Raw genomic sequence first — 19,800 nt, forward strand, 5'->3', positions numbered from 1 at the left:
ATGTGTGGACAATTGTTTGCTTTTAATTCTGGGGGTAATGAAAAAACATACCAGATATTTTCAGGCAAATTCTTTCCACCTTTGTGAACGTTTATGTTGTATTTTACAGGCAGAAAGCCATTTTTCAATTGAATTTTTTTCTGCTAATTCTCTTTCCCATTTCTGCCTAATGTAGTTTGTGGAATCTTTTCCATTCTTATTAAGGGCTTGGTAAAAAAGAAGAAATTATTTTATTTATTTATTTTTTTATTTTTTTTAAGAATCTATAATTAGTTTTATTAATTCATTCACATCCCAAAATGTCCTTTGCTTTTTATTTTATTTTTAAAGTAATTTCGAATTTTCAGATAGCGGTAAGTCTTTTTTGTTCAATTTATTATAGTTGTCATTTTTAACTGGTTTATTAGTTTGCTTGGTTTTATTACTAAATATTTAGCATATATCAATGTCTCATTTTGCATGACCACACCTCTAATCCCATCAGATAGCTAATTTTAACCACCAAATCTATCTTACAAATTATTAGTCAGCAGTAAATTTTGAGTTTTTTTAGAAGCAGAAGTCATAGTTAATAATACATTTGTTCTCCAAAATCCATAGTGTCTATAGTACATTTGTGTATAGTTTAATAATATTAAAACAGTAGCAGATTGAGGGCAGAGAAAATTTAATCTTTGTATGTAATTATTTTTAAAATGTTGTCAAATTTAGAAACGAACATTTGCCACATTCATTTTCCTAATTAGTAATTTAATTTAGAATTTCAACCAAATATTATATTTTCACTTTTGCCAGTACAAAAGCCCCTCAGACGCTGTTGCAGACCACCAGCACATAAAGCCGAACATTTGGTGCGTTTCATAAAGCATGATTGGCAGAAGTCTGTGTGTCCTGTGGTTCAAGCTGAGGTCTCTCATGGCTTGGAGGACTTTAGCGATACCCCGCTAACCCTTCCGGCGCGCGCTCTGCACAAAGGCTCTTTTGCACACCCACAGGGACTCGCTGCAGCCGTTTAACATCTGACCTGACCCAGAGTCAGTCCCCGGCTCTGGCAAGGTGAAGACTCTGCCGTCTGACCGATACAATAGTAAACCAATGCCTGTGTTGATTAGAGTGACAGGCTGAGCTGAGGGATGCCATCAACCGCTCCAACAGAACAGACGTTATGCCATGACTTTACAGATAGGCATGTTGTGTTGTTGCGAAAGTAATGTTAGGTCTTCAAACCCTTTCCTAGTTTTTCTCCCGAGTTAATTTCAGTTGTCAGTAAGTAGGGGAACTGTGTAAGGTCTAGGGTTGTATTTATTTGCCTTGGCATTCTTTTTTACAGCTTGTAATAATGTTTGGCTTTCAGGACATCCGTTGCTGACTGTACATGCAAGTTGACATTCATTTGTTTTAATGAGGTAATCAAATTAGCCGTTTTGTTATACATCTTTAGATTTCGACATGTTTGAGGGCTAGTTTTGTTTCTCAGAGAACAAATGTTCATTGCAGTTGACTCTTTCAAGGCTCTTTTTCACGACTTCATTATGGAGAGAAGTGAGTGTTGGACGGGTGCAGATGCCCTCTTAACCGTGTCAGAGGATTAGAATAGCAGGGACAGAGCTGGTTTCTAATGTTGACAGGGGTCAGGGCCAGGAGGGGACCAATCTAGCCACGGCTAATAGAGTAATTAGAGTGGTATTGACACATCTTTGTAGAGACTTCCTGAAACAGTTCACTATATGCCCCTTTTAAATCCCATGAGAAATATCTTTGGTAGAGGCTAGTTTAAATACTCTTGATGATGTTGGTAAATAAAATAGTCTAATATTAGATTCACTGAGATACTATTGTTTTTGTATCAATAGATGAAATAAGTTTGTGTTTTTATATTTAGTATTTTCCATTTTAGTTGAAATTGTGTTGTTTTTCATGCATTTCTCTTTAAATATGGTTTGATGTTAGGCAATTAATTGAAGGCAGATTCTAGTAAAATAATTTATGCTTTAATTACATCTAGGTTGAACTACTGTAATTAACTATATTTTTGAGATTAGTAAGACAACTCAATCCCGTTTACAATTAGTTCAAAATGTTACTGCAAGGCTTTTAAGAAGTACTGAAAAACATGACCACATCACTCATATTATGCTCATTGCACTGGTTGCCTGTGCACTATCGTGTCACTTTTAAAAAGCTTCTCTTGGTTTTAAAATGACTAAATGGCCTGGCACCTTCTTATCTGTCAGACATGTTTACTGTAACATCAGCCTGGTCGTTCTCTTCGGTCATCAGCAGAGATTATTATGCACCCCAAAGTCGAGGCTGAAATGCAAAGGTGACTGTGCTTTCGCAGTAGCTGGCCCTAGATTGTGGAATCCTCTGCCCCTCTGTATTAGATCTATATCATCTCTGTTTGTTTTTAAATTTAGGTTGAAAACTTAAATTTTTGATTTGGCATTTTATCAGTGAGAATTGTTTGTTTTAGCTATGATTTTATATTGACACAGTAAACTTCCATGCTGGAAGTTCTTTTGTGTGTTCAGATGGAGCAGCATTTACTACAAAAATCGAATTTAATTAAATCTGTCAATAAGAACATCAATATAATTGCTCTGTGAGGATGACAGCTGTTTGTGTTGCTTATCAATGATCTTTGGCGTTGTGTAGTAAAACATGTAACATAGTTTTACTCCAAACTCTATTCATAACATCAGTTCGTGAGAGCGCCCCCTGGTCTTCAGAGGATATTTACTACTGATCAAATTGTGCTTCCTTGACCTAGTTTGTATTTTTTTTTTATTAATGTACATAATCACAACTGAAAATTAGCCTTTAATTAGCTGAAATAAAATGTCTCATTTACACACACACACAAACATGCACCCACTCACACACACAAATATATGAATAAGTTGACCTTTGTAACATAATTTTTCTACTTCAGTGCTTTGAGCTGTGATAAACATGCACTTTGTGTGTTCGTGCATATAATGGTATTTTCAAGAGCTGAGTGCTCATGAAGTGTTTATAATATGTATAAAAGAGTCAAAAAGAGTGGATTTTCTACAGGTGGTTTCTTAAGCCCACTCACACATGCTTAACAAACCTCCTGTAAAAAACACACGCTTTACAATCATAAACAAAAACAAAAAAAACATCTTGTGCACTTATGAAGTGTGCTTCACACAGGTGAGTGGGCTTGACAAACCATGTGTAGAGGAACACACTCTCTCTCTCAAAAAACTTCCCTCTCCTTCCTCTAGCACTAAATTCTCTAAGCACAAATAGTTCCTTTGTATAATTAGCACTTCTTGTGTGTGTGTGTGTGTGTGTATTGCCTCTGCTTGTTAAATTGCTGAATGCCTCCTTAATTGTAAGTCGCTTAGGACAAAAGCTTTTGCTAAATGACTACATGTAAATAAATGAATGCATGCATGAATTCCTGTCATACACACAATAATCAGCTGCAAAAACACTTGTATTAAACCTTAATGGATGCTGCTGTTACTACAAAAAGAGAAAACGTATAATTGAGCATTCTGTGCTTTTAATGGTGGCATCACTTCCTGTATTTGATTAATTTAGATGTCTTCAGACCTTCAGTTGCATTTTTATTCAGCAACAGGCAGCTACACCAGAGTCTGTGTCATGTGCAGGACAGAACAAATGACATAAGATGCAAAGACCATCTGTCCAACACATTTACATAGAAAAACTAAAGCTAATCTAAAAGCACAGATTGGAATGCAAAAACATGATCTGTATGAAATCATATGTGATATTTGTGTGCCTTTTTTTCACAGTTCTGCACCCTCTAAACATGACGCCCAGCTTCTTGCCATTGGTCATCAAACAGACCTGTTTCGACTGGCAGTGGAGCAGCGTTATGCCCATGAATACGGTGACAGCTGTGTCACAGAGGATCCTGCACTGACAACAGTGTTGAGTAGTCCATGTGTTTTTCCTAAAGCATCTTTATCCGAAAATCCAGAGAAACAGCATCCGCTTACAAGAAACTGGCACAAAAACAATCCACAGAAAACTCCAAATCCTCAATCTCACCTCGAACTTCAATCTGCTGACTGCATAGAGACGCAAAGCGAGAAGGAACCTGTTCAAGCACTCAACCTAAAAATGTATGCTTCTCAAACACTGTATTTCTTTTACGTTATTAACTTTCAAAGCATTTAGTTTCCAATGATTTGAAGGTACATTTAATTTTAGCTGCAGGTAATCAAAATAAAGCTCATCTCTAAATCATTCAGATGACACCGGACCCCTGTTGGGTCTCTCTCCAGATGTTTTAACGCAGATGAATCATCCGAGTTCAGTGACTTTCATTTAGTCTCTGGTGACCTTGGTGAGTCATCAGATAAAATTGTCTTGTGCGTTGTTCCTCAGAGCGGCAGCTGTGGTGATCCAACGATTCTGGCGGAGGAAATGCATAATGAAGAGGCGCGAGGGCCTCCCTGGCTTAATTGAAAAAACCAACACGAAATTAAAGCTTCATGAGGTGGAAGATACCTGCATTGAGAGACCTGAGATAAAACGGGCTGCTGTTGTTATTCAGGTGAGACTCACTTTTAGAGTTTTTACAAAACATTCACTTTTATTTTTGATCTTCTGCCTCATATCTCTGGAAAGGTGTTTTCCGTACCTCCATTTATGAATGCAATAAATAACTGGAATAAAATTAAATCATCTTCATTACACCCATTACTGCCAAGAGCTTGTTTTGAATTGGTAGGCAGTGCTTTTGAAAACGGGCTATTCTTTTCCTGAGTAACTTCTAAGAGCTATTTTTTTTTCTCTCTCTCTTTGTGTTTAATGAGTCTCCAAGGACTCGGACCGAGGGAAAAAAATGATTAATCAGATTCCAACGTGTCGCTGGAGTGGGAGCGAGTGGGTTCTGATCCGTTAAGTCTTTTTTTTTTTTGCCCCGCGGGGAATACGCAGATTTAAAGGCATCCCGGTGTTACATTTGTCTTACAAAGCCAAAGTCACCGAAAGTTCAAACTGCAGACCGCGGGGCAATTAAACAGAGGTTAACATGTTTTATCTTCCTAATGGGATAACACACAATATTTATGCTTGCGTGTGATTCATGGCTGTGTGTATTGCCCCTGCAGGCTGCATGGAGGGGCTTCTTTCTGCGGAAAAGGCTGGCCCGTGCTTTAGCTGCTGCTCAGATCATAGAGAGCGATGAGGACTTTGAAGAGGTGGACATGGACAAATTCATTTTTGATGAGGTATGAGTAGATGCGTGGTGCTCCTGCCATTACGCTGAAGTCTGCAGACTGATAGCCCGACCCGCAGCGCTGACAGTCCTTTAAGTAGAGCTTGTAGTGGTAATGCTGGAAGCTGTCAGCGGTGATTAGGTACTGAAAAAGAGCAGTCAATGAGTGGGAAAGAGGGAAAGGAAAACGTTGTTTCTTTTTCTTATGTCACCTGCTATTTTCTGCCCGCTTGCATCACGTTTACTCAGCTTAACTTTGGCTTAACCTGTGCATTACACTAAGTGAGCTCATCTTTGTAGCTTATTAGGCGATTCATTATAGTGCATTACAATGTTCAATTCAGTTCAATTCATGTTTATTTCTATAGCGCTTTTACAGTGTAAATTGTGTCAAAGCAGCTTAAAATCGAAGTTGTAGTAAATTGAAAAAATTCAGTTTAGTTCAGTTCAGCATGGTTTAAATTTCACTACTGAAAGTCCAAATCCATCGATGTGCAGCTCCACAAGTCCCAACCAAACAAGCCAGTGATGACAGTGACGAGGAACAAACTTCATCAATTGACGAAAGTGAAGGAAAAAAAACCTAAAGAGAAACCAGGCTCTGTTAGGCACGACCATTTCTAAACTTCTTGTGCGGAGCTGCATTCATGTTAAATTCATGTTTTTTTATGTGCTGGTGCTTTAATTTCTGTCTGTTTTGAAGTGGATTTTTTTGTTTTGCTGATGGTTGTGATCTGCTACTTGCTTTGGAGAAATAATAAGAAAACATCAAGATGCACTTAATTTTTTTTTCAGATCTACACTTTGATTTTGATTTGTTTTGAACAGAAAGAGTTGGAGAAAGACTGGATAACCCTGCATTCCAATGCTTTGCCGTCCAGAATGATGCCATTTTCGGAAGAGCTGCTTTTGCCAAAGGTAACAGCCCTGCGGACCCTCCTACTGTCTGTGGGCCGGCACAATCGCAGTCTCTCTGGGTGATTAAGTGCCGAATTTATTGCCTCCAAAAACACAATTACTTTCTGGGCCGCCTTAAACTTCCTTCTCATCAGCAAATGTCATTTTTCAGCGCGGTGCTTTTTCTTCTGCGGTTTCTTTTCTTTAGAGAAAGCTGGCCTTTTCTATCACGGTAGCGAGGCTGTGATGTGATGCAGCTGCTGCTGTGGAGATGTAGAGATTGTTGAATGCACTTCAGTGGTCTAGAACTAAGATGAAAACCCAGCAGCAGGAATACTATCTGTTCATTTGATAAAAATTGAAAGTGCACTTTAAAGTATATCTTTGTGGTAGAAGCTGCATACTGACGCTAGTCATTTTTTGATCTTGCTACTTGCAGTCTCCACTTCTTCATCCAGTGCCACCAAAGACTCTACCTGTTTTTCCACGGCAACCAAAAAATGCCTGGTCTGATAGGGAAGATGCTTCCTGCTTGGAGCAAAGTGTTTCTCCTTCTCCTCATCTCAGCAGCAGGTGATATTTGGTTTTGTCTAATGATAATCATAATTTAAACAATAAATAATAAATTTATTTATAAAAAAATAAATAATTTATAACATTGTCCTGATTTTTTTCTAAACATTTCCAGATCAGAGGAATCAGAAAAAATCCTTGAAGAATGGTATATTTCTGTCCTTAAATAAATACTATTATGAATTTTTTTTTTGAATTTTCAAAACATTTAAAAAACAACATTTATTTCAGGGGCATCACAAATGACTCCACCGCCCTTCTCATCCTGAAGAGAGCTAATAAAATGAAGGGCAGAAAACAGCAGCAGAAGAGATTATTGGGTAATCATAACTATCTAACTGACCATGACCTAAAACAAACAAATTGCTAAATCTGTTAATGGCTGGTCACCTAAAAACATTAAGCCATAAATAGTCCAATTAATTTCATTGTTTCAGGTTTAGAAACCATTCTCATATCAGATTACACATTTCAGTATATAAATTCTTTGTGATGTGACAATTACACTAAATCGTATCACCTTATCAGGCATGTTTAGCATATTTTTAGCATTTTCCATATTGAACGATAATGATATATATTTCGACATAACTTGTTAATGCCTCCAGATTTAAAAGAGTATCCCAACAATGACTGAATCCACAAAAATTAGAGGGTCCACTAATTGACAACTCTTTTGGTCAATAAATTTTCGGTGGCCGAATATTCGGTACATCTTTAATATTAACACACTTTTAGATTCCCATTGCCAATCACTGTGTGATTGGCGCTTAGATCAATATCGAGTAAAAAAAGTCCAGAGCTTATCATTGTTTTTGACAAATTTTATTGCGATTCGATATAATATCGTTCATCGGCCCAGCCCTAGTTTAGCATTACTAAAATAAAATACTAGACAATTGCTGAGTAACCCTTTTTCAGATTTACTTGCATTTAAGCCTCACTGAGTACTAGTATTAGGCCCTGCATACAACCATTCAACCATCCAGCTGCGAGTGCTTCTCCAACTTTAAGCGTAAAATGCACACTCCATGCATTGCATCACTGCCAGCGTTAAAAAAATGCAATACTTCCATTGACAATAACAGAAAAAAACAAAACAGTGCTCTTGTTTTTGTAACGCAAAAATGCCTCAACTGTTACTTTTAGTCCAATGGATGCATATTCTTAGTGTAATTAAAAAAACTCATAAAAAGTAATGTTCCAAATTTCAAGAAAAAGAACCAGGGTTTCAATGGGCTATATGCACAGCTAGTGTTTTTCTGCCAATGATGAACTTTAGGTGAAAGGTTTATGTGGCTTTTTTCAACTTCATAAGGTTCCTTTTACAGCATTGATGTTGTAATGTGATTAAAATATAATCAGTTAAATAGACTTAAGCATCCATTTGGTTGTTAAAGCATAAAAAAGGATGAAAGACCGTTTAAATGCAGGTATTGTCATTAGCAGCAGGCTAGCACAAAAACTCCATAAAAATACTGGGGTAAAATTAATTTTCATATTTTAAAGATATGGTTTAGAAAAATATAGTTTAATGCAGTGCTTCTTGTTTAGTCTTATACCCACTTTATATTGTATGTCAATCAGGCAGTGAAGGTCACTGTTTTTTTTAAAGAAATCACATCTTAAACGCAGCGATTTTTGGATGGGATGAAGATTAACCGAAAGCCCTGGGGCTGGCTGACTAAAATTAAATGTCCATGTGCATATGGCCCATTGTCTTAAAAAACAGAACATATGAGCTAGCCTAATTTCTAAAAAAGTAAGACTACATGCTAGATACTAAATTTCATGTTAGGTTAAGATAAGCAATATTTATTTGTTTGAAATGGTTAATACATCCATATCCTTTAAAACTGAAAAACCCATGCAACATTTGAACATTGGAGTCAAACCATTTGAAAACCCTAATTCCAAATACAGTGCATCCAGAAAGCATTCATATTCATAGAGCTTCACTTTTCCCCACATTTTTTTATACTACAGCCTTATTATGAAGTGGATAAAATTCATTTATTTCCTCAAAATTCCCCATAATGTCATTGTGAAAAAAGATTTTTTTAAATTGTTATACAAATTCTGTAATACAAATTTATTACAAATAAAAAAAACCTGAAAAATCACTTGTTCATAAGTATTCACAGCCTTTGCTTAATACTTTGATGATGCACCTTTGGCAGCTATTACAGCCTCAAGTCTTTTTGAATGTGATGCCACAAGCTTGGCACACCTGTTTTGGGGAATTTTTGCTCATTCCTCTTTGCAGTACCTCTCAAGCTCTATCAGGTTGGATGGGAAGCGAAGGTGTACAGCCATTTTCAGATCTCTTCAGAGGTGTTCACTAGGATTTAGGTCCGGGCTCTGGCTGGGCCACTCAAGGACATTCACAGAGTTGTTATGAAGCCATTATTACTCTATTGATTTTTTGGCGGTGTGCTTTGGGTCATTGTCCTGCTGGAAGATGAACCGTTGCCCCAGTCTGAGGTCAAGAGCACAAAAACCTCAAAAGCAGGTTTTCATGCAGGATGTCTCTGTACATTGCTGCATTGCTGTACACCCACAGCATGATGTTACCATCACCATGCTTCACTGTAGGGATGGTATTTGCCTGGTTATGAGCGGTGCCTGCTTTTCTTCAAACCTAACGCCTGGCATTCACTCCAAAGTATTCAATTTAAGTCTCATCAGACCAGAGAATTTTGTTTCTTATGATCTTGAGAGTCCTTCAGATGCCTTTTGGCAAATTCCAGGTGGGCTGCAATGTGCCCTTTACTAAGGAGTGGCTTCCATCTGGCAACTCTACCATACAGGCCTGATTTGTGAATTGCTGCACAGATGGTTGTCCTTCTGTAAGGTTCTCCTCTCTCCGCAGAAGAACGTTGGAACTCAGACAGAGTGATGGTGGTTCCAAACATCTTCCACTTGCTGATGATGGAGACCATTGTGCTCATTGGAACTTTCAGAACAGCAGAAATTTTTCTGTAACCTTCCCCAGCCTTGTGGCTCTAGACAATTCTGTCTCAGAGGTCTAAAGACAATTCCTTTGTCTTCATGCTTGGTTTGTGCTTTGATATGCACTGTCAACCCTGGGACCTTATATAGACAGGTGTATGCTTTTTCAAATTATGTCCAATCAACTGAATTTACCACAGGTGAGCTCCAATTAAGTTTCTAAAACATCTTAAGAATGATCTGTGGAAACAGAATGTACCTGAGCTCAATATAGAGCTTCACTGCAAAGGCTGTGAATACTAACGTACATGTGATTTTTCTGGTTTTTTACTGTTAGTAAAGTTGAACAATTTAAAAATATATATATTTTTACATTCTCATTATGGGGTATTGTGTGTAGAATTTTGAGGAAATAAATGAATTGAAACCATTTTGGAATTAGGGAGTAACAAAAAAAATGTGGAAAAAAGTGAAGTGCTATGATTACTTTTCGGATGTACTGTAGCATTAGCACATGAAGGGTAGTGCAAGTCCTGTACATTCCTGCATTGCATTTGATTCTTTATAAAGTATATAGTACAATTCAAATGACTTCCAATTGGCTGTAAATCTGTACTGACACACAACTTATTTAAAAAAAACTCTGTGTCCTTCTCTGTATCCACAAAGTCTTTGTACTATACAGTGCATATTTGGTTGAACTATTCATCCATTTCCTTAAAAGTAACACCAGGCTTCAAGCTCTTTTTATGTTTCCTCTCTATGTCTTCAGCGTGCAGTTGTGCCACACTCGCATGGAGCTTGTGATTCCATGCAAAGCTTAATCTGCCATAACAGCAAGCAGCTCCACCCTACGCCATGCCTTGTCATGTTCGATTGACCCGTCTGCAAACATTCTTACATATATTCCATCACGCTTTGTGTTCCAACCAGCTTCATTACTGGGAACATCAGTGCTCTTACGTTCAATGAGCCGTGAGTCTAACAAGAATCCCAGACACAGTAGTTCTGGTCCTGGTCTGGATGCTCCAGGGTTGGCCTGAAGGCGGCTTTGATCAAGGTCAGGAGTGCGTGACTCTAATGCCACAAATCCAATCATGGCCCCATGAAATGAGGGCCTGTGTCGAGCTCTTAGAGCCACTGCTCCATTGGCCCTTTGGTCTCGTAATGGAAAGTGAAGTTTTGGTTTCTGTCAGTTTTCTGTTTGCGCTTGTCTGCTTTATGAATCCTGTGTTCGTATGAGCTCATTTGTGGCTGAGTTCCTGTCTGTGTTATGTGTTCTAGACCCAAATCAACGTTTGGCCCTGTTCAGGAGCCACAGTAAGCAGTGTGTTTCAGCAGAAGCTCAAAGACAAACACGTCCTACTTTTAAGGACAACTATAAAGGTAGGACTGAATGTACCCAGAAAATCGATTGAATTGTTATACAGATAAACTAATATTAAAAAGAATTATTTAATGTAGTGTAAGATTCAGTTGATTCACTATACAATTCAGTTTATTTAGCTATGAAACTATTTATTTTGCATTTGAATCTCAGTATGAATCACCTCATTAAATACACAAATTTTAACTATATAGTTAGTAGATACTGATGTGTTGGATAATTTGGATACTTTTTCACTTTGTTAAACAAGATTTTGTAGCATAGGTAGAGTGATTAGTTTAACACTGTAAATTTCAACAAAAACACACAGTGATATTGGTATGACATATGTACACAACCTGTTGCAACATAAGCTCATTCTGAAAACGTGGCCCTATATACATTTCTGGAGATCGCATATTATGTAGCCAGAGCTACATATGGCTGCATTTTATCTCGAAAACAAATGCTACGGGGCGGTATGATGCCATTCCTTTTCGCACTTACCAGCTGACTTCTTACCTCCGCATGGACGGCTTTTCCGCTGTTACTAGTTTGTCTGGTAGATCGACATGTACATCTGCAAACTTAAGATGCAGAGTGGAGTTGACTACGACAGCAGAGTTTGAGTCCAGTGAAGAACTGTTACAGAAAGCGGGTAAGACAAAAACAAAAGCCAAAAAATTAAATAAACAAGTAAATAACAGGGTGAGAATATGATAAAATCTGAAACATGGTAAAAATCAGGGGGCTTTTCTTTTTTTTAAATTGCTTTTTAAAACATTGCGGTTGGGTTAAGGGAAGGGGGTGGGCTGGTCAATAGGTACTTTTGAAAATACTATTGGTTGGGTTTAGGTAAGGGGGAGGGTGGGTTATCAGTTGGTTGGTCATTCAATAATTCTACAGCGGCCTCTGGTGGATTTACATGATAACAGTGCAAAAGCACCTGTAAGAGAAAATTGAGATCTGAAAAAGAGTACACAGTGGCCTCTGGTGCATTCGCGTTAACAAAAAACTGCAAATAAACAGCTCCTGGGACATATTTTGCTCTCTCTAGAAATGTATATAGGAGCACGTAATCGGAATGAGCCGGGGTTGATACAATATGTTGACTCTTGCAGAGCTTTAATTGATTAATATGTTATCAGGATGCGTAGAAGTGTACAGTTTTGAAAACTTTTTTTTTTCTTAAACCTTACGCCCAGGGCACAAGTGATTACTCAACTTGAACCAATTGATTAAATTTAGAATTAAAAAAAAAAAATTCTTTACTTATACAGGCAAACTAATTTACACTATAAATCAACTGAATCACTTTGATTCACCATGTTTTGCATTTTTCTCAATGCAATCAAACTGATGCACCATTTAAATGAACTGATGCATTATATAGATACATTTTGTCTGTAAAAACAAATTGATACACCATATAATACTTGGATTCAGCTACGGTCAGTTCACGATACTGTTCAGTTTATGAATATTTTTTCTCTTCCTAAATAAACAAGAGCCCCTTATCAGTTTCTTTATGATTTACTGTCACTTTACATTTGATTTAGCTTATGAAAAAAAAAAAAAACTGATCAAACTGATGCACCAGTTGAATTAGTTGATTCACCTTATTACTCAACCAGATCACTTCATAACAAACTGATGAACCATATTAACCATATTAATAATTTTTTCTCTATAAAATAAAATGATGTACCATATCAATTTCATTTGATAATTCACCAGAATCAATTTCAATACTACAGTAATAAACATTTGATGTGCATCATAAAATACTGTTATTATACTTTGTGATTAATATTTAATAAATCAACCAATTGTAGAATAATAAATATTGATATTGTATGTTGACTACTATTATTAATTATTTTGCCATTACAATAAAAAACAATCTCTACATAAAATAGTGCTGGGCAACAATTAATCATGATTAATCGCATCTAAAATCAAAGTTTGTTTTGACACAATATATGTATGTGTAATGTGTATATTTATCATGTATATACTGTATAAATACAAACATGCATGCATATATTTGAGACAAGTATAATTTATATGTAGATATAATAAATATATGTGTATGATTCAAATTATATATACATTTAAATATCTATGTAACTCAATTGTATGGTATAGTTTTGTTTCTATGTGTATTTCACATACACATAATAAATATAACACACACACACATATATTATGTCATATATTACATCTTTGCCCAACACTAAAATAAACTGATTTAACTTAAGTACTAATCAACTGCTTCACCAAATTACTACGTTTATCTCTATAGAAAAAAACTGATCTACTATATCAATTAATCAAATGATTTATTTCATGAATCAATTGTTGTCATTTACCAAAATATGGAACTTGCATAATTTCCCCATTTAGAAACTACTCCACTTTCATTACTCCCCATGGGCTCAATCCATACAGTCATTTGGGACATGCTTGGATCTACATTGCGTGTAATACATGAAAACATACACATCGTCTGATCAAATTGAACGCACATGATGGAGCTCGTAAATAGCCAGCCATTAGGTTGTTTGGGATGGTGGAGAATAAACAAGATGATTGTATTTCAGGAGGCTTTGTAGCGGACCTGAAGTGTGAAATTGAGTTAAGTACAGAGGAGGTCGGGCACTTAGGGGTCCCAGACTGAGAGAGAGCGCCGTCTGTAGCCACAGTGCCACCCGATGGGGGCAGGGGGCGTCCAAACCGATGCTACCAATGGGGGTCAAGCGTAAGAGATAAGAGATAGAGAGTCATGCTAAAGAGCAGGTCAAATAAATGCAAAGACGTCCTCTTTATATGTATAATGGTTGCTTTCTTTCTTTTCTTTTTTGTTGTTGTTCCGACTCCTCCGCCAGTCCCGTGGCGTATGTAAGCCGATACCCATTTTCAAGTGGGTTACTTCATGTCCAGCACATCCACAAAAGAGAGCTGGGATAAAATAAACACGAGTGAGGCGGATATCTCGGAAAGAATCTGTCACGGCTTCGGGGGGCTAATCACCTCCAGAAGAGGGCTTGGAGCGCTCGGTTGAAATGTAAGCCCCTGCTGGGGGAAAGCAGGGGAGCGGCGGCCGGCCTGTAGCCTGAGGCGCAGGGCCTTCCGCGGGTCAGCAGAGGGGAAAAGCAGGTAGCCGAACCCAAGCCCAAAGCCAGGACACGCTCCCACGATGCCCTGCTCATGTGGGCTTTTAAGTTTTTAATCCTCAGAGATGCATTACTCTGACACGTTTTTTGGTGGAACGGAGCATATAGTTGCTTCGGGTTAACCTGTGTGTTTTCGCCGCTCTCCTGGGTTTGATTTGCACCATGTGTCCTGTATTTCCAGTCTCCTGTATCTGCTGGGCTTGGCACTGTATCACCGCTCTAGTAGATGATGCTTTGGGTTTGAGTGGATTCCTTTGCGAAGAAATCACACAAGAGAGTCAGAGGTTGTGGAAAATAATACTTCAGATCAGTTGAAGGACTTTAACTGACATATAATGTCTTGCTTAGGCTTTGAGATCTATATCTTATCATGACTGAATCTATTTTCAAGGTACAGTACCATTAGTAAACAGTTTGTTGGAGTGATTATTAGCTTTGTTAACTGCCAAATTTATATTGTTAGTTCATGTTTGCTCAGAATTATTAAATAATATGCCAACACTTTACAATAAGGTCCCATTAGATCATCTTAAGAGATTTGTTAATATAAACAAACAATAAACAATGCATGTATTACAGTATTTATTAATTTTTGTTAATATTAGTTAACGAAAATAAAGTTGTTCATCATTAGTTCTTGTTAACTCACAGTACATTAAGTAAGTCATAAAGTACATTCAGCCGGTTGCTATCGCAGAATAATGCATGTATATTCACTGACAGAGATGATTCAAAGTATGAGGATGAGCCTGTGTTATTAGTTTCAGCATGTCTCAGTGTAACATATCTTAAAATGTTGCAGACAGCTGTGTTATAACAGTTATTATTACACAGCTGTCTGGAATACTTGATTCTGATAGGCCATTCTTCAATCATCTCGATCATCCCTGAATACAATTATTTACCATTTTTTTAAAGCTTATCTTTTACAATGGTGTTCTCAACTGTTATGCCCCATATTGGACTCAATAAGTTGGTTGGTCTTTGCTGTTTTCAGCAAATTTTTAGCCTTTTTTTTATAATTATTATGTTTTGTGGCAAGAGGTATAATGTACATCTAGTTGGTTGTTATGTAAGGGATATTGTACCAAACAATACAAATTTTGAATTATGCATTAATTATTGCACGTTAGTAAATATTCATTCATTCGTTTTCATGTCGGCTTAGTCCCTTTATTAATCCGGGGTCGCCACAGCGGAATGAACCACCAACTTATCCAGCAAGTGTTTTTTTTTTTTTTACGCAGCGGATGCCCCTCCAGCCGCAACCCATCTCTGGGAAAGTTAGTAAATATGTTAACTAATATTAACTAATTGTAAAGTCTGACCAATAATGATACCAGATAAAACTTTTGATTTAGTAATATTCATAAAGGCCAAAATTAATATGAATTGAGCTAAGTTTCAAGTATAACTAAGTATATACTAAGTATAATGTAAGCAAAGATAAAATAATAAAGTAGAAAAAGTTTAGATGTTATTTTTATTGTTGGTTCAATTGTTAAACATCTCAATAATATTTAATACATGGGCCCAAAAGTTTTTTATTTTTACAATTTCAGTTTTTTTCTTTATATATATAATTATTTTCAGAGGGTTTTAACCTTTAATGGATAGAATAGTGCAGAGAATTGACAGGAAATAGTTGAGAGCAGAGAGAGGAAGGGTCGGCAAAGGACATCGACAGCCGTGAGCACCATCGTGCTATATGTCGGTGCACTTAACCACTAGGCTATTGGCGCTGACACAATTTCAGTTTTTATGTAATTTCTAACATTTTAGTTTAGTGTATTTTTATTTTAGTACATAAAATAATTGTTCATTTTATGTTCATCATATACATTTTTTCTATTCTTTTAGTTCAACCAATGATTTATAGTCTTATCGTTTCACTCTGAGATTCATTATATTTCGTAATTGTGTCTGATTCCTTCAGATTGATGTGATTGACAGGCTTCAGGGTTGTGTGCTGAGCTTTTAGTGGCATGTGTTTGTGTGTGTGTGTGTGTGTTGACCGCTGGTTGACCGCCTGTGCTCTGCACTCTGGAGGTGAAGGTTTGACCCAGGGTAAAGGAAAGTGGGAGACAGAACCTCACGATAAAAGACCTGACCTCCTTCTTTGAGTCTGCTAGAAGAACTCCCAAACAATCAGAGCCCCATGGGTATGTCTCTGTAGCACACACACACACACACACACACACACACACACACACACACACACACACACACACAGAGAATCCCCCACATGCACCGTGCTTTGTGCACAGCCTGTGCGTGTGTGCATGAAGTGACTTCACTCCAGTGAAACAATTTAGGCATTTTGGACACCAGATTCCAGTTTAGTTAGTCAGACCCAAAAATAACCTGAAGATCTGCGGAAGCAATTTCGATGGATAAGATGATAGGACATATAGGCTTTAGATTATGAATGTTCCCTCTCTATTTATACTGTATGTGGTTCGAAAACAAAAAGTGGGTTAATGAGTGCATTTATTGTTTTTTAATTCATTGTAATTTTTAAAAAGAAAATATTATTTGCCATAATAAATGGAATGTCATTTAGTCGAACATAACTTCATATCTCAAAAAGAACTGTCAACCCAGGCTCATTCTGATTTCGTACCCCTATATACATTTCTGGAGAGCTCCAAATACATCCAAGGAGCTACGTTTTTTTTTTTTTTTTGCAGTTTTTGTGAATCCACCAGAGGCCACTGTGTACGCTTTTTTAGATCTCAAATTTCTCTTGCGAGTGCCTTTCGTGCCTGCTCTTCACACGTAAATCCACCAGAGGCTGCTGTCGACTGACAGAGTTACTCCTCCTTACCTAAACCCAACCAATAGTGTTTTAAAAAGCACCGATTGACCCGCCCACCCACTTCTCTAAACTCAACTGCAGTGTTTTAAAAAGCAATCCAGAAAAAAAACTCAAAAAAAAGTAACTCAATTCTATGTTTTATTGTGAAATCAAAATAGGATGTCTTGTCTTTGACCCATATATGAGCAATATCACACTTGTAGCACTGCGATATGGCTGTATATCAGCACTGCTGGGAGGCATGGGTTGGCTCAAGGCCACAGGCAGAGTGCCTTAGTGGCCCCCACCAGTGCCGATATACAGGCATATCGCAGTAATACGAGTGTGATCCTGCATTTGTAGAACAGTTTGACAGCAAAATCGTGTATATAAAAAGAAATTCAAACACAGAAAGTCTCAAAAACACTTTTGTATGAGCAACTTTTTTCGCCCTTCATTTACATCAGCAGCATTTCCAATTCAAAAACTTCACTTTTGAACCAGTATTTAAATGATTTTTTTTTGCATAATGTCAAGTATTGTAATGTCTACATAGATTGTAATGTCTACAAAGTATTTCTCTGTTGCAACCAGGTATTTACAACAATTAACCCCAAAAAAGCCAAAGCCAAGCAGCAGATTACTATAATATATATACAGCAAATATATATTTCTTGGCTTTTATTTACATTTGAACAAAAACTTTAAGTCAGAATTTGCCAGTGGAATGAATAATTTTGGGCTTGACTGTATATATATATATATATATATATATATATATATATATATACAATTATAACAAAATGCATTTTTTTTAGCTCTTTGTGTTTATTGTCCTTGTGGGTTAACCAGAGTAGTTGCTATCTTGATTTTGTCAGGATTGACCTTGTGTTGGCTCAGTTTTAGTATGAAAGAGCAAGATTTCTGCAAATACCTGTGTCCTTAAGGCAATCCCTCTGACCCTCTGCAATCCTGACCTGTGAAAGGGCTGATTCTCTGAGTCCAGCGGCAGCACAAGGCCTAATGTATTTAAGAGGGCTTTAACAGCCGTGACTCCTGGTCCTCTAATGTCCTCGGGGTGGGACAGACGGGGGGATAAGGCTTCTAGTGCTGCATCTATGCGTTTCTATCATATTGAAAACTCTTATTACTATCATGACTTCTCAAGTTGTCTGCATGTACTGCCAGACTAGTTTTTTTTGTAACTTTTCAGCAAATACATTTTGGACATTGTATTGAACATTACAGTGTTCATCTCTTTTTTTGGAAGTACTCAAGTATTATTTTTATTATTGCAGAAATGGAATCAAATTGAATGTATAATGCTTAATACTGTATTATATTTAATAATTTTTCAATAAATAACAAAAGCAACAGGAAGGATAAAAATAAATCTTTCAAACTAATAAATACAAATATGTATTCTGATATAAGTAGAGGCTTGGGTTTGATATTTTGTTACTGAACCCATTTGCTTGCATTCAAGGTTTTTGGGGATCTTAATATTAGTTTATTATACATTTATTTGTTTAATGCATTAAGTCAGTGGTTCTCAAACTATGGTATGTGTACCACTAGTTGTACGCGGAGGAATCAAATATGTCATATGTACATGCTACATATATTCAAAAATTTATTTAAAAAATGATTTATATATGAATATGATGACATATAGTCTATGTTTCCAGGTGTTGATAAATAGGCTACTATATTAATACTTTACAGGAGTACAGGAGTTTTTTTTTTTTTACTTTATAAGAACAGTAGCCTATCATTTTTAACTTTTAAAAGAACATTTTAATTTAAATGTTGACGTTTTGAGTCAGTAGTTACACTGTATTTCAATACTGGTCATAATGGTTGCACTTGGAGAGAATTTTTTTTTTCCCAAGGTGGTACTTGGTGAAAAAAGTTTGAATTCCACTGCATTAAGTAATCTATTTTGTATGAAAAATGTAATATGAAATCTATAGTGCTTGGTAAACATTTAATTTCAGAACTTTTTGTCACCAATATACATGGATTGTCTTTTGTCCTGTTTTCTCATACGGCCCCTGGGGATGTTAATCACTTGACATTTTTAGTGGATTTTCAATTAACCCATGACAACTGTAACCCATAATTCTTGTCTGCCCTTTACTTTTTGGCTAAAGCATGAAAATGACTAAAATAAATGTCTCATTAGTTCCAGCACTTGGCTGTCAGAAGTCATTATCAATTCTTGTGAGTGTCAATGTGTGTTTATTTTAAATTAGGGATTTTTGGTGGCATGTATTGACACAGTGCATAAATTTCTCTATTTCCTATGAACTCACTTAGTTTATTTATTGCTCTGTAGATGTAAATATACACCCTAGAAGTTTGCGAAACAAGCTTTCTTTATCCTCCTAACAGTTTTCCTTTTGTCTTTTTTCCATCACTTACCAGGAACTGTCTGGCACAAAAACACCTCTCTACATTATGTTTATGTAAATATTATATTGATGTACCAGAAAATAAATCTTTTGGATGCTCTTGTTCTTGTTTTCGATCAAATGCAGGTCACCAAAGAGCAAATGAAGTTCACAAATCACCAAAAGCAGATGAAAAACAAACTTACAGGGAGAAAGGTTATCAGTGGCTGGACTCCTCAGATACGGGACGGTGAGACACAATCTGAACTACAGAAACACACAGATGGACAGTAGGTTATGCAGTTGCAGTTCATAATGATGAATTATACAGTAGTGGTGACTTGTAAATTTAAAACCATCTCACATGTTGTGAATATGATGTTGTGTAAACTGTGGTACAGCTGATCTAATTAATGTCTTTT

The 19,800-nt window shown here is 36.7% G+C and overlaps 1 protein-coding gene across 8 annotated transcripts in view; it reads left to right on the forward strand.

Annotated features, from left to right (window-relative positions):
- Window positions 1–19,800, forward strand: part of lrriq1 (leucine-rich repeats and IQ motif containing 1) — a 67,095-nt gene that overhangs the window by 19,355 nt on the left and 27,940 nt on the right. For 5 of the 8 annotated variants that reach the window (XR_012394006.1, XR_011007240.2, XM_073929928.1 and 2 more), the window contains 9 exons: window positions 3,792–4,124; window positions 4,390–4,558; window positions 5,118–5,237; window positions 6,053–6,142; window positions 6,561–6,694; window positions 6,810–6,842; window positions 6,926–7,014; window positions 10,931–11,032; window positions 19,526–19,628. Coding sequence is in view for 5 of the 8 variants with exons in the window: in XM_073929928.1 (XP_073786029.1) it covers window positions 3,792–4,124; window positions 4,390–4,558; window positions 5,118–5,237; window positions 6,053–6,142; window positions 6,561–6,694; window positions 6,810–6,842; window positions 6,926–7,014; window positions 10,931–11,032; window positions 19,526–19,628 (1,173 nt within the window). In the remaining 3 variants the exon portion in view is untranslated. Of the gene's footprint in view, window positions 1–3,791; window positions 4,125–4,389; window positions 4,559–5,117; window positions 5,238–6,052; window positions 6,143–6,560; window positions 6,695–6,809; window positions 6,843–6,925; window positions 7,015–10,930; window positions 11,033–16,237; window positions 16,351–19,525; window positions 19,629–19,800 lie in introns of those variants that run through there. The other 3 variants (XR_012394007.1, XM_073929930.1, XM_073929932.1) reach the window with 2 other exon arrangements.

The sequence above is a fragment of the Danio rerio genome, chromosome 18 (genome assembly GCF_049306965.1).
Source record: "Danio rerio strain Tuebingen ecotype United States chromosome 18, GRCz12tu, whole genome shotgun sequence".
Lineage (NCBI taxonomy): Eukaryota > Metazoa > Chordata > Actinopteri > Cypriniformes > Danionidae > Danio > Danio rerio.